The sequence below is a fragment of the Venturia canescens genome, chromosome 3 (assembly GCF_019457755.1).
Source record: "Venturia canescens isolate UGA chromosome 3, ASM1945775v1, whole genome shotgun sequence".
NCBI classification, from domain to species: Eukaryota; Metazoa; Arthropoda; class Insecta; order Hymenoptera; family Ichneumonidae; genus Venturia; species Venturia canescens.
In genome coordinates, this window is record NC_057423.1 from 8363029 (window position 1) to 8376625 (window position 13597).

At 36.4% G+C, this 13597-nt stretch overlaps 4 protein-coding genes across 7 annotated transcripts in view; 1 reads left to right on the plus strand and 3 right to left on the minus strand.

Annotated features, from left to right (window-relative positions):
• Positions 1 to 1668, minus strand: part of dnr1 (defense repressor 1) — a 127540-nt gene extending 125872 nt beyond the window's left edge. Inside the window, exon 1 of the mRNA XM_043413942.1 lies at positions 698 to 1668. Coding sequence (XP_043269877.1) covers positions 698 to 784 — 87 coding nt within the window. The 5' untranslated portion in view covers positions 785 to 1668. The remainder of the gene's footprint in view (positions 1 to 697) is intronic.
• A 2263-nt stretch (positions 1669 to 3931) lies between these two features.
• Vha13 (V-type proton ATPase subunit Vha13) lies at positions 3932 to 6895 on the minus strand. The gene is made up of 4 exons (XM_043414851.1): positions 6740 to 6895; positions 5945 to 6045; positions 5095 to 5193; positions 3932 to 5005 (listed from the first exon to the last, which is right to left on the minus strand). Exons 1-4 carry the CDS (start codon positions 6819 to 6821, stop codon positions 4931 to 4933), a joined length of 357 nt encoding a protein of 118 aa, XP_043270786.1. The 5' UTR covers positions 6822 to 6895; the 3' UTR covers positions 3932 to 4930.
• Positions 6896 to 7618: 723 nt separating this feature from the next.
• LTV1 (LTV1 ribosome biogenesis factor) lies at positions 7619 to 10729 on the minus strand. Its single transcript, XM_043414836.1, has 6 exons — positions 10584 to 10729; positions 9472 to 10018; positions 8965 to 9179; positions 8767 to 8895; positions 8317 to 8508; positions 7619 to 8085 (listed from the first exon to the last, which is right to left on the minus strand). Exons 1-6 carry the CDS (start codon positions 10584 to 10586, stop codon positions 7723 to 7725), a joined length of 1449 nt encoding a protein of 482 aa, XP_043270771.1. The 5' UTR covers positions 10587 to 10729; the 3' UTR covers positions 7619 to 7722.
• Positions 10730 to 10765: 36 nt separating this feature from the next.
• LOC122408196 (ADP-ribosylation factor-like protein 13B) lies at positions 10766 to 13565 on the plus strand. 4 transcript variants are annotated; one of them, XM_043414843.1, is made up of 9 exons: positions 10766 to 10894; positions 11272 to 11530; positions 11643 to 11713; positions 11808 to 11941; positions 12152 to 12267; positions 12485 to 12661; positions 12742 to 12916; positions 13017 to 13047; positions 13121 to 13565. In XM_043414843.1, exons 2-9 carry the CDS (start codon positions 11472 to 11474, stop codon positions 13435 to 13437), a joined length of 1080 nt encoding a protein of 359 aa, XP_043270778.1. In that variant the 5' UTR covers positions 10766 to 10894; positions 11272 to 11471; the 3' UTR covers positions 13438 to 13565. The 4 variants fall into 4 exon arrangements, with proteins under 4 accessions (XP_043270778.1, XP_043270780.1, XP_043270777.1 ...); XM_043414845.1 differs by having other exon boundaries at positions 10792 to 10894; positions 11020 to 11530; XM_043414842.1 differs by lacking the exon at positions 10766 to 10894 and having other exon boundaries at positions 10908 to 11530.
• Positions 13566 to 13597: the final 32 nt, after the last annotated feature.

The following is a 13597-nucleotide window of genomic DNA, read 5'->3' on the forward strand; positions in this document are numbered from 1 at the left end:
ATCACTTTTTGCAACGACGCTTAACCTCTCGCGGACAAGTAAAATTCATTATTAATACTTATTTGTACACTAATCGGAAATTAATCAGCCAGCAATGTTCGAAAATTTTCTGTGTTCATTCGAAAAAAGAGAATTTTATAAATCTGACGGTTCTCAAGACAGGCGTCATCGTGTTTTTCAAGAATACATAAAGGAAATGTCACTCGTTGTGAATTATCTTGGTTCACGAAGATCTCACGTGTTGAAGGACCGCCAAAATAATTGTATTTTTTCCGAATGCTCTTGAGCAATTTTTTGTCAGAGTGATATTTTTTCACAAACTATATTTAACCTCAAAGTTTTTAGGACCCGACGTGTCATTTGATCGAAAAGAACCTTCGCCTTTCGAAAACAAAGTCCTCTTTCAACAAACAGCTCTTTTCCATCAACTTGGAACGAGTCCACGAAATATGAGTTTCATCAAGCTTTCGAAACACTTGGAAAGACTTGGTATTCGGAATTGAACGAAACCATTGTTGATTTTGTTGTGTTTTCTTATTGAAATCTCCGCTACGCAAAGCTGTCAAGCGACAGTGTTATGACAAAGTGTAATAAGAATCCAAGTACGTACAACGTTTCAGCGAATAACCTGCAGAGGCACTGTAGAGAAAAAAGTTGAGAAAAAAAATGAAAATCCAAACAATGGAGGTACACGAACCTTTTCGAGACATTCTTGACCGATAGCGCGTGGATCAACCTGAACCTCGAGAATCACTGAGTTGGCCTGACTCACAAGACACCACATGTTTATCCTCTTGTCGTTTTTCTCTTTTTTTCGTTATTTCCAGTACACAACGTGGTCTCGCGTTCGCCCGGTGCCGCGCGTCTCGGCGGCGTAATAAAAAAATAAAAACAAAGGAAAGAGCGAAACAAAGAAAAGGGGAAAAAACGTCACCGGTTTTACGTCGTCATCGTCGCACGTTTGTCACACACCGTAACAGACGAGAAAAACACTTATTCAGCACCTCTTACAGTAGTACAATTTGAAACAAAAATTAGAACAGTGAAGGAGAAAAAGAACGGAGGAAATATTCTCGCTGGAAGATATGGCACGGTAAAGGGAAGAAAAACAAACTTTTATTTCATTATTAGAGTGAATCGCGATCCGAAAGAATCTCTCGTCCGTGTATGCGTATAAAAAATGAGAATGATTTTTTTTAATTATTATTGAATACTCCGAATTCGCGGTTGTTCAGCATCCGCTACCGAAGATTTATCCTCTATCATAACAGCTCAAAAAAAGTGAACCGTAAAATCGTAATTTGACACTGTTTTTTCGGAAAATGTCTCAAAAATGTCGTAAAGTATGCCGATTTTATAATCATACGACAATAATAATAACGAGCGCGTCTCGTCAGCTTCCATTTCCTCACTTCCGCACACACTCCCCACGTTTTGTTCCCAATCTTTATCACTCACTCACAAAACCACTATATTTATCCGTATTTCACTGCTTCGTAAAGTTACAAAATCGACTTTATTGTTCTGGTAATTAAATATGAAAATAACGACGAGAGTATCGCTATGGAATTTGGATACAAATGAAAAAGACACGCGCGCACAGGTTGTCATAAAATTACCGCATGGAACCGCTGACTGCGAGTGGCAAGCCGCTTCTGCGGCCTCGGCTCGGTGCCCTCACAGCTGATTGTCTCCGTTACCCCCACCCTGATCCTTACCCCTTCCACCTGCTCGGCGCGCCAGGCAGCCGTAGACCGCTTGCCCCTTCCAACGGTCGTCAACTTCTTTCGCGCATGTTTCTCTTCTTCTCTTTCTTTCTTCCATCCCGATACGAAACATTGTTTATATATTTTTTCGTATCTACATAAATTCGTGGAAAACGACGATTTTAACTGGGTGCGATTATATTTTATTTTTTTTCGTAGAATCTGAACATTTTATTTTCATATTGTGTCTCGATCTACGGAACATCTTGGCCTCAGAAATTAATAACTGCTCAAATTCCTTCGCACTTTGCCACCACAACAGCAATTCAAACTCTCAACGTCCACAGCTGATCGCTCCTCTTCTCCACCTCCCACTACAAATCACACTCACTTGGCAAACTCTCACGCGGCCAACGACGTTCCACAGCCTGCTAGATCAAACAAATTGTACTATTTTATACACAGAAAGAAAGGCGTCAGAACCCCAAAATTAACGAAGGCCACTCTCTCAAGATGGAAAATGTTACGCAACATTTGCTTCATGTTAGATCCACATATTTATTTATCACGTCATTTATGAAGGGTCGATACTCGTACGAGGGTTGAAATCAGCAGTATTTTTCCTCCATATAACTAACAGAGAAATTGGATTTAAAAAATTCGTCGTCAATAGTGAAAATTTTGGAAAAAATGTCTAACCTCTTTCGTGAAAACTTTGAATTTCGACGCGATCGATTATCAAAAAACGTCGAAAATTGGGACTTTCGAAAAATCATCGAGCTCGGATCTGAGCACGGTGTTTGAGGTCAGGACAAATTTCGAGAGCGTCGATCGAGTGGCAGTTTTCAAAATCTTCATTTTTCGAAAACGCACTCATTCCCAAAGTCGTTTCACGGTCGGCTGCTACTTTGTTTTTGTACAAAGAATTGAAATGATTTCTTGAAATGTGAATTTATGAATAAAAACCCTTTTTTCATAGTCGTTTCGAATTTTTGAGATGAGACGTAAATGTGAGAGTGAGACGTGAAACCATGAGGCGCAGACTGGAGCTTTGAGTCCCAAATGAAGAATTTATTAATCGACGAAACCCTATGAAAATAATTTTTATTATTAGTCGACTCTGAGCTCCAGTTTGGGACTTTTTCTTTGCTTTCACATTCAGTGAAGCGCAGTTAAGCATTTTTGAAAGAGAATTTTAAGTTCGTAGACCCAAAAAGACATCGAACTTCATCGAGTCTTCGCTGCTGAAAGAAGTTCAAGCCGGGACTCGTGACGTCACGTTCGATTCACGAGGAGCAAGGGAAAGAAGCTCCATTTGGAATTCAACTTGCGTCCAGGGTCTCCGCTCGAGTCGCGATCGAGACTTTTTTCAGAGTTTCGTTGGTTTCGTTGATCTATTGGACACATTCGTACCAGCTGGGCTGAGCAGACAAAGGGGAACCCAAACGATGTCGATGGACTACTCGGTTCCCGAGTTTCCTGAAAATTGCCGGAACAACTGCGCAGCGCCCGCTATCGAAACTTGGGACAAGTAACAGGTAAGACCTTGCACAGCCCTCAGGGGAGCCATATTGAAACCTGCAAGTACAAAAAGAATCTCAATATGCTTAGAAAGCTTCGTTCACAGCAGCCTGAAACTTCCCAAGTTCGAATTCCTGCCAAAACACCAGTAAAAAAGCCGACAAGCATACAAATTTTTCTCCTCCAATTTCGATCGAATTTGCGTTTTCGGTAAGAATTTCAACAGTTTCCCTTCGCCCAAAAAATTCCATTCAAATGTAAGGAGGAAGCAATGAGATGAAAATCGATGAAAAGTTGCTGTGAAAAATTCTGAAATTCTTTTTCATTTTCATAGAAAAATATCAAAAATTCAAGAAAAACGAAATTTCAGTAATTCTTCGAGTTTTGGCCCGAGCTCTTCCATTTTCCCACGTGATCCACAATAACTGTTCCACGCCTCACGATCATCTGTGTCAGCTTGAAGTGGTGCTAGCCTTTTAACCGGATCTGTTTCACAAAAAAAACGTATTTCAATGACGTTATCTTTCATTGCACTATCATTATTGGTGACTCTCAGTCACCGATAAAAGAGGAAAAATTTATCTTCACTTTCCATGCAACTTCGCTCATCTTCGAACCGCAAAATAGTTTCTAAATACGAAATGATTGATCCTGGGTGCTCGTGCAGGGGATCAGGAGGAAAAACATATTCCTCCCTCGTCGTGTCATTTTTTCGAATCTTTTTTTTAATTTTATTTTGGAACACTAATACTGTACAGATAGCCAACCAGCTTACAGAGACAAAGTGTACACGTGTGAGGTAGAGCTACTCTGATAAATTTCTCACGCTCGTGGGTAGCTCGTCGAAAAAACAAACAAACAAACGAAATATAAGTAAAATAGAATAAAATTTGAAACATTGATGATTGGGGGAGGCATTTTGGTTCGACATCGTCGCGAGGTTTCCAAGAATTTGGGAGCTTTTTCCGGGAACCCCGAGAGGTTGTACAAACACGAAGAAAAATTGTTTTTTTTATACAATTCGTTGGATTAGTCCTCGTGGTAACAGAAATATGGAATGAGATCTACTAACATTTATCTAATTATTTATATATATGTATAGCCACCACCCTAGAATATATATTTGTATGTATTCATTAAACGTAAGATATTGCGAATCGTTATCGAGCTGCCTAGGCCTTGGCAGATCGAAACGAGCACGCTCTACTGTTTTTCTTCCTTTTCAATATATAATATAAACATATATTTATATATTTATATATAATACCATTCTGTACGTTTATTTATTCGTATTTGTTTTCTCGATTACAACGCACACAGTACCTGCAGCGATTCTCAAACTTTTCGAAGCTTTTAACGTTTCTGTGCACGCATCTTTCATTTTATTCGAATATTTATTGTCGTTCGTGACTGTGTGTTGGTGGAATATTTATTCTTATAGAAGTTAGAGCATCACTGTCTAAGATCGATCCTAAATTTGCATCGGTCATCTCTCAACCTTCGAATGTTAAACTCCACTGTGCTTTTTTCTATTTTTCTTTCTTTCCAACGACAATTTATATTGTTTGTAAGATTTACTTACATATATTTATATATATATATATATGTGTGTGGAGGAAATAATATTTTAATGTACACGTAAGTTTATATGTATGATATAGTATTTATAATAGATTTTTTTGTTCCGAGATACTTCTCGTTACTTAGGCTTCGATACGGTAGTTGGGGTGCAGTTCTGGCTTTATGTCATACACAAGCTCCAATATCTTGTGCATTACCTGAAGAAATAATTTTCATTACAAGTTAATGAGCTTAAGATTTATTAGAACATTTGGGTATTTGGTAAAGTCATGTTTTTTGCTCTTACCGGATCCTTGTGCACAGCCACCGCTTGATTCATCTCTTCAATTTTGACCCTGGTATCAGCGTCAATGCGGGCAGCCACATCTTCCTTTGAGCCCATGTGCTAAACACGTTTTTAATATTTTTTGAACAACTTTCTCTAGAAAATCTTTAGACAAGTACACTCAATCGGATGTTTTCATACATGAAATATTCCGAGTCTCTATGCAATATTAAACCTTTGATTAATATTCTTTTCTAATGCTTTGAAAAAATATCTCGTCCTCAGTCGTTTATATGGAAATCAATCTTGAAATCCACAATGCATTCAGAATGATTGATTGCTAGTTATTTTAAATAATGCAATGACCTGTCAGTTTTAATGAAAAAAGAATATTCTTCATTTGTGATTGAGGAACCAAAGATCTTTGATGCAATGGAGTGGAACAGCAGAAATTCGTTCAACTAAATCCAATTAATGAAATGATTTTTTCAATTGAGTATACACACTTTATACTGCTTATGTAAACACATCTGGTGATCAAGTATGTCGGCAGGATTAAATCAAATTTGATTTTCTTTCAACCGATGGGCAAAATTATAAAGAATTTATAGGAAAAATTGGATAACTGAGAATTCTGTCTAAGTGAAATATAATTAGATTATACTACAGAACTTTTTGAGTACCCAAAATGTACTCAAACTGTTTTTGAACTGCTTTTCTCAATGGTAAAGAATTTTCTCAAGTGTAAAGAACTTGAGAAATGAATAATCTGTCGATTTTATAAAATGTAAATTTTCCAAATTTGTGGATTATGCTATTTGAGAGTGACATAAATTTAACGGTTTTCCAAAATTCGATTAGCAATATTTACCTTAGCCTCGAATTCCCGAAACTGTTTTTCACGGTCCTGCCGGTATCGTTCGATCTCTTCCTGAGCCTCCTCCTTTGCCTTCTTCAACCTCTTGGCTTTGCCTGTAAGTTTTTTTATTCGGTAAACAGTATTTTTCATAGAAATTGTACTTAAAAATGAAATAATGGTGCTCCAATTTTTGCTCCATGACATTAATTTGATTTATAAAAGAAATGATCTCAGAGTTACGAATGTTCACATCTACAGACATGTACAAAACATAACGTTGCAGACGTCACGTGATTTGGGGAAAGCCCTTTTTTTAAAACTCAAAATCGTCTGTTGGATGAATATTTGCTTCAAAGCTATAAATATCTTGCATATATAAACATACATAGAGTATTTAAATATCATGATCATTTTGATGTACACTCCTTAGAGCGTGAGATTTTCAGATCGCGAGAATATTCATTATAATAGTCCGTCACGTTTATCAAAATTTTTGACACCACAGAATTCTGGCACAAATGTTTTAATTATGGTCTTTAGTACTGATTTTTTTCCGTTATCATTTATCTTACGGTATAAAAAAATTGTCGGACGCAATTCGAAAATAAAAAGTTAGAAACTACAAAATTTTCGTGTGGATTATCACTCTCAACGTCTCACATTAATCGTCGCAAAGTCACGAGCTACAATGTTAACGATAAGGTTACACCCATTCGACGAGTAAAAACGGGTCAAGCGAAATTGATGAACTGATCCGGAGAATTTATAAAATTGGCTATTGATTATTTTAAGGTGGATGTAACTCACGTTTTCTTGCTTCCAATACTTTCTCGGCAGCCCGTTTCTCCGCTGCCAAAAGCTGCTGAATACCCTGCGTTTGGCTAGCCATCTTTACAATGAACCGAGGGAACGGCGATCTGAGCCAACAGTCACGAATCGATCATATGACTGCAAGCTAACTTGTCTTTTCCCCCACTGGCGCTGCTGCCCGCTCACGTGGGCATTTTCCAAATCTCCGATTCGTTAATGAATAGCGTGCAACGCGCCACAATTTAATTGCTGTTCACGACAGAAATGACTCGAATTTCCTCATTTATTACGAAAAATTAAAACCAAGCGCAAAATCATCTGTCAAATTTTGCTGCTAGAAAATTCTCGAAACGACTAGACGAAAGTTTCGCATCTCAAAAAAAAGTTACTTCTGAGAGAAAATTTGTCCAATTTTTCTTTTCCATTGAAATATCAGAAACTACAAATTAAGGTACCTACAAATATTTATATATTTCGAAAACCATTGGAAAACCACCTCACCCGCATGCACAGTACAGTAATCACTTTAATAGATATAGAGTTGAAATTTTGTCGAAGGAGATGATCGTTGCCACGGATAAATCGATGAAGTATTTTCAACATTTAGCAATAACGTATATCGTATTCGAACATGATGAAAGATAAATGAACAAAATTTTTATTGACTGATTTGAATTAATGACGATTTAAAAGAAAAAAAAATCATCAGTCAAATTAAAAAATCTGAAAAACATCACAAAAGTTACGTGCAGTCACGTTCAAATAAAACATTGAATCTCCTCAGATGTGAATTATCTGTACACAAGTGTGAACTTTACCTTTTCCTCTTTTTCTGTGTTGGAAAGCAGTAAAATTGAGATATATTGAGACATACGATAATAGAATATTGACAATTTATGTATAGTAATCATTTTCTTTACACAAATGTGGAGGAATAACTGTATGGGTAATTCGATGATAAATTAATATACTCTCTAGTTTTATAAAAGACGGTTGCCCTGAATGTTTTGTGCATTATTCAATATAATTTTTTCCTGTCTCTTCTTTTCTTCCTTGAAGGCTTGGATATTAGCTTTACGTTCGAGCCTTCTTTCTTTTCTATAATTTTTCAGTGCTTTTTTCCTTTCTTTTCGTTCGTCTGGTGTTTCATCCTTTGGCCTTACGCTCAAAACGCTCAAAGTAGACTTCATCGTTTCTGCTATCGACTGTGCACCTTGAGGCTTGGCAAGATCGTTCTGCCGGTCTAATTGGGCTAAACTCTTGGCAGTCAACTTTCCTGGCTGATTGTTGAGTACGTCGCGAGGTATTCCAGTCCGGGGATTTATTCTTATCTTTCCGAGACCCTGAAAAAGATTTTGCTTCAGCTGGACCAATAATATTTTTTAACCAAAAAAAGCAATAAAATTCTATAACCTAATAATTTATAATCAAATTGATCAAACTGAGTGCTGGAAGACATTATTTTTTTACAGCACCAATTTTATTGGAGATTGCGAATGATTTTCCGATGCTATTAAAGAAATAAAATTTTTGTTGCGATCCAACTAGGCAAATTTCAACTCTTCAATTCGTACCTTTGGTTCGGGTATAATCTTTGGATGGTTATAAATATTGCTGTACGTGCTCAATACGCTTTCGCAATCCCATTTTTCTCTTTCCCGTGGGTCAACGGTGAGCTCTTCCAGTTTATCCTCGTCATCGGAACTCTGTTCTTCTCTTTCAATTATTTTCAATCTATCTTTCATCAGTTTTGCTACGTTTTCAGTCTGAAAAATTTATACGATTTTGTAGTGTAAATGCGCATTTATAAGTGTCACTAATTTGAACAAATAAGATTGGGACTCGTTCGAAAATTTCGTACAGATAACGGTACATTCAGCTTTAAGAGCATATGAACCGTGCTTGAGAGTTTAAAAAACGAGGCAGCCTTCCGAGTTGCTTTTCAATGTCTATACTGCATCGTCTAAGAAATGGCTTTAACTGAATATTCAATAACTTTCGTGCGAAAATGTTAGGATAGTTACCGCCTCTTTTTGCTGATTCTCGAACTCTTGTGCGTACTGTAACATTATTTCTGAATCTGGTGCAACGTAACCCTCAATATCCTCACAATCGAGAGATCCAATTTCGTTTTCATCATACCCAGCGTACAACTAAAAAAAAATAATCGTTAATTTTTGTAAGTTTTCCCACATAGAAGCAATCATCATTTGTGTACCGACCCTTTCAAATTTGTCATCTAAAAGCGTCAGTTGCTCATTTCTCCTTATTACGCTACTGCTCATGGAATATTCTGTAAAACGTGATTTTGTTTCCTCGTCTCTGAAAGAGTACTGAGGTCCATTTAAACTGCAGACTTCGTCTCTCTCTTCATCCGAGAGGGCCATGTTTCCTGAAGAAACATCAGATGCGTCATCTTCCTCGTCCAATTCGGAATCTAATAAATGAGAATATACCTTTGATTTTTACACGAGTAATAAAACATTCGATTTCGTCTGAGGCGAAAGTGATTTTTTGCAAAATGCAAATGATAAAAACTTTCGGTAAAAACGTTTTTTGAGGTCGTTTTTGGGATAACTCGTATTTAAGAGTGCAAAATCACAGTCTCTCGCGCATCTGAGAATTTATTTTCATGAACTGCTTAAAGTGAGGGTGCAAAGTATCTTATGATAAAACACTGAAACAAGAATATCGATGATAATGTCTTGAATTCGATTTTTATATTTTACCGTATTCATCTTCCTCATCGAAGGAAGCATCTCTGGCGTTTGCTAATTCGAAAAAATTGTCCTCAAGCATATTATCGGGATTGTCATAATCAAAGTCATCATCCATAGCCGCGACAATATCCGGATCATAATCCAATCTTGGTCCAGAGACAGGAGCTGCTTTGTTCAGCAATCCCACTGGTTCCTCGACTTCAGATGCAAACACGGACGAGGGAAGATTAATTTTAGAAACATCTTTCTCTTTCTCCTTGTGATTGGCATTCTCAACTCTTTCCCATTCAACAGGTAGAGATTTGACATCCTTGAGATGTTGTAAATAATCGTATTCGTCATCAAAAAATATTCCATATTTTTGTTGTTCTTCTTTGCGTTTTTTCAGATCCACCGGTTTCTTTTCTTGCTTGTGCTGCTGAGCATCACCGACGGGTACGAGCACTCTCTGTGGTGCTGTTTCATCCGCTGCTAGCGGATCTTGCTGCGAGCGATGGACCAGATGAAATGTTACCGAATTCTTTTTATCGATAAATTTTTTGCTCTTTCCTTTTGGCTGCAACACGTACAATGACAATAATCAATTATTCCAATTTAATAAGTATTTATTTTGAAATTATGAAAAAATACAGATAAAATTGACAAAAATGAAAAAAAATTTAACTCACTAAATGAATAATGTGGCATGATAACATTGCATTGCAATAGGAGCCTTCCTGAAAGCAACACGAAGTGACACAGTGTCGTTCAAGTACATTTGAACTACAACAGGAAAACACAGTCACCATTCAACACTGTGTTACACACTGTGTCACTTCGCCTTGCTTACTATTGTCTACAGAATCCTGACACTGAGGGGACAATTGTTCAATAATTGTACATGAAAATCTTGGGAATGGTAGATTCGCGCCTTTACTATTATTTCACTAAATAGGAGGTTGATATGTCCTAATGAGTGAGTAATAAACGATATAAATAATAAACAGGCTCTTTGTGGTAAATAAAATTGGAGTAGTTCGCTCACGACGCTTTGTTAACCTAAACTTTGCTTAACCTAAAATGTGATTTAATGGTACATCGATCTGTGAATGAATGCATTAATGAATCGATTAAGTACTCACCATTTTAGTAATGATTCAAAGGACACACGAAAAATGGTGGAAGAATATTAACGAAGTGTTAATAATAATATTATTAATCGTAAATAAAAATATTTCTTTTCAAATACGAAATATTATGTTTCAAAACAGATACGCAGCCAGCACCAGCATGTGCTCAATTGGTGGGTGAGCAGTGAATCTCAAATATCCTTGTACAAATGTCATTGACGATCGACGGTTCTCAATTTCCCAGTTGTTTTGGTATGGTAGCTTTTAAACAAGTGTTCTATTGCCGCAGCAACATTGTCAAAAATTGCATTCAGCATACGAAGGTTTGATTTTTACGATTTGTTTTTCGTCATTATAAATTATTTTATTTATATGTTATAAAAATAATAAGCAGAAAATATGACTCACACAGCAATCATAATGAATTTTTGCATTTTTTTTCGATTAGACGCAAATCGCTCCGTACGCGCGCTAATTTTTTCGCAGAAAAATGATGAAACCGAATTTTACTCGTACTTCGTTGCTTCGGAAAACTTATTATAGCTGAAATAAATGAAGTAGATGAAGTAAATCTTCACGAAAACATTCAATTTCTGTCCGCTCGGAATTACGGAGTTTCATACAAGGACGATGCTAGCGACAAAATTGATGGCAGGGGTGAAATCTTTTTCTGCTACCCGCTATACTCAATTGCTTTTAGGAATCCAACGGAGTGTACAACTAATATACGCTTTAGAGGGAGGCTTCAGAGCCTTCAGATAAGGGAAACAACCTTCAGATCTTCGTCGAACATGTCGGACTATTGTGGTTATTATTTTAGTAAAACAGAAAAAATATCGGTCTAATATACAGTTTCTATGGTTTCTATAATAAATACATCCACGTGAAATATTCATCGTCATGGGTAACTGCATGAGGACTCTGTTAAAAAAATTACGACGGAAAAGCTACACCCCGAGGCGAGCACTGTTTTTTTATCTCATTATTGTTATATCGGAATAATTATTTCTAATATTGTTCTATACCGACTAATATGTATGACTCTTATTTTGTGCTTTTGTTTTAAAACAGGACTGTTGTGTTGCTCGTTGTAGGTCTGGATAATGCTGGTAAAACATCCATCTTGAATCATATTTCCAATGGTAAGCATAATTCTGCTATTTTTCGATGTTTCGACATAAGTGTACCGCAAGCAAAATTCGTAACATTTTATTGTTTATTTTTATCTCTATACAGATACTGGTCAGAATGTTTTACCAACAATGGGGTTTCATACAGTATCGTTGAAACATAAATCTTGTTTCATTAAGGTCTACGATATTGGCGGTGCTTCACAAATTAGATCAATTTGGCCCAAATATTATAACGATGTAAGAGATTTTGAAAACAAGCAAAAAACTCATTTTAAAACAAATTTTGCCAATTTTGGGTATTTGTAAGAAAAATTTTTTCTGTTCATGAAAAAACGAATTTTAGCTGTTGACTAAGATAATATCATCGAATCTTCAAACTGTTCCTAACAATGGTTCATTTCTAATGACATGTATCCATCAATGATTAACGAACGAAACAACTTTTAGGTACATGGTCTCATTTATGTGGTGGATGCTAGCGACATATCACGTCTAACAGAAAATAAAATTGTATTCGGAGAATTAATCGCTCATGAACATATTAGTGGAAAGCCTATATTATTGTGAGATTTTAAAAAAGAATTAATATTATCATATGCTGACTAACACTTTGCACAATGTGTGTCTTTTTCATAATTGCACAGATGTAATCATTTTCTAAAATTAATTTGTCTGTTCATGGTTTTATATAATTATCAAACGACATGAGTGAACTAAACACTGTCAAACATTTTTTCTTCAAGAAACTTGAGTAATTACACAAAATTTTCTTTTTTTCAGATTAGCTAATAAGCAAGATATAAGCGGTGCCCTTGATGAACTGGATATTGTGGAAAATATGGAAGTGGAACGCTTGGCCAATACCATGCGTTGCCCAACCAGGGTTGAAACGTGCTCGTGTGTCTTGTCCGGAGAAAAATTGATGTATGATACTCTCGGCATCATAAATGGCTACAAGTAAATATAAGAAAGTCATTGGAAGCGAAAGTCCTTTTATTTCGACACGTGGACCTTATTGTGATTTTAATTTCAAACAGATGGCTGTTGGACATGATACTGAAGAACTTTGCGACATTGGATCATCGCATAAAACATTCGCAAAATGGTTTGATCACTCGTGTACAGAGAAAATTGTCTGCGACGTCGATGACGCCTTCGCGAGCATCGATACGCTCTAATCCTTTCAAACCGATACAAGAATTACTGGCACAAGTAAAAACTACATTGTCGAGTACTACAAAAAAACAAAAATTACGATAATCAATACTTAGGACAAAATGACTCATGATTTTTTTTTCATTTGATTTCTCAGAGCCGTGATCCTAATTCGAGCAACGAAAACCGTATGTATTACATACTGAAAAAAATTAAATCATTGAAATCATAATTTTTTCTAATTCGATGATGTTATTGCAGTAATCGAGCCCAAAAAGAAGAGAACATCATTAAAAAAGTTTCTTGCACCTTGCAAAAACAAAACAGCTCCGCTGAGCCTTGGAGAGCGTATGAGTAAGTCACAACACTCGCTGCATAATGCAGGGCTCGATGTTTTACCGACGAACAACGCACAGGAAAATCAGGATTCGATGAATCTCGTCACGTTGAATCCCACGAACTTGATATCTCTTGAGTTGAAGGATAGACCGAAGCCACGGCCATTCACGGCTCCAGAAATATCTCGCAGACGAGAACCTTTGGTGTTGTATAATATACCTGGTCAAGTGCCTCATTAACAGTATTATAAGAATTTGTAATTGTTGTATCTATTTTGTATATGTAATAACGATAAAAAAAAACAATAACTTTGCATACAAGACCAAATTTGAATGGTTATTAAAAAAATAAACATTTCAATTTCATATTTCCCCCCCAAGCTTCTTCAATAATCCCACG

Bases quoted from the DNA above. Each gene is read 5' to 3' on its own strand.
- Vha13 (XM_043414851.1), bottom strand. From the start codon at position 6,821: ATGGCTAGCCAAACGCAGGGTATTCAGCAGCTTTTGGCAGCGGAGAAA. The intron at 6,046-6,739 runs GTGAGTTACATC...AAAAACTTACAG, and splicing joins AGTATTGGAAGCAAGAAAAC to GCAAAGCCAAGAGGTTGAAG. The intron at 5,194-5,944 runs GTAAATATTGCT...AAACGTGTTTAG, and splicing joins TTCGGGAATTCGAGGCTAAG to CACATGGGCTCAAAGGAAGA.
- LTV1 (XM_043414836.1), bottom strand. The intron at 8,509-8,766 runs GTAACTATCCTA...TAAATTTTTCAG, and splicing joins AGAATCAGCAAAAAGAGGCG to ACTGAAAACGTAGCAAAACT. The intron at 8,086-8,316 runs GTACGAATTGAA...AATCTTTTTCAG, and splicing joins AGATTATACCCGAACCAAAG to GGTCTCGGAAAGATAAGAAT.
- LOC122408196 (XM_043414843.1), top strand. From the start codon at position 11,472: ATGGGTAACTGCATGAGGACTCTGTTAAAAAAATTACGACGGAAAAGC. The intron at 11,714-11,807 runs GTAAGCATAATT...ATCTCTATACAG, and splicing joins CTTGAATCATATTTCCAATG to ATACTGGTCAGAATGTTTTA. The intron at 13,048-13,120 runs GTATGTATTACA...ATGTTATTGCAG, and splicing joins TAATTCGAGCAACGAAAACC to TAATCGAGCCCAAAAAGAAG.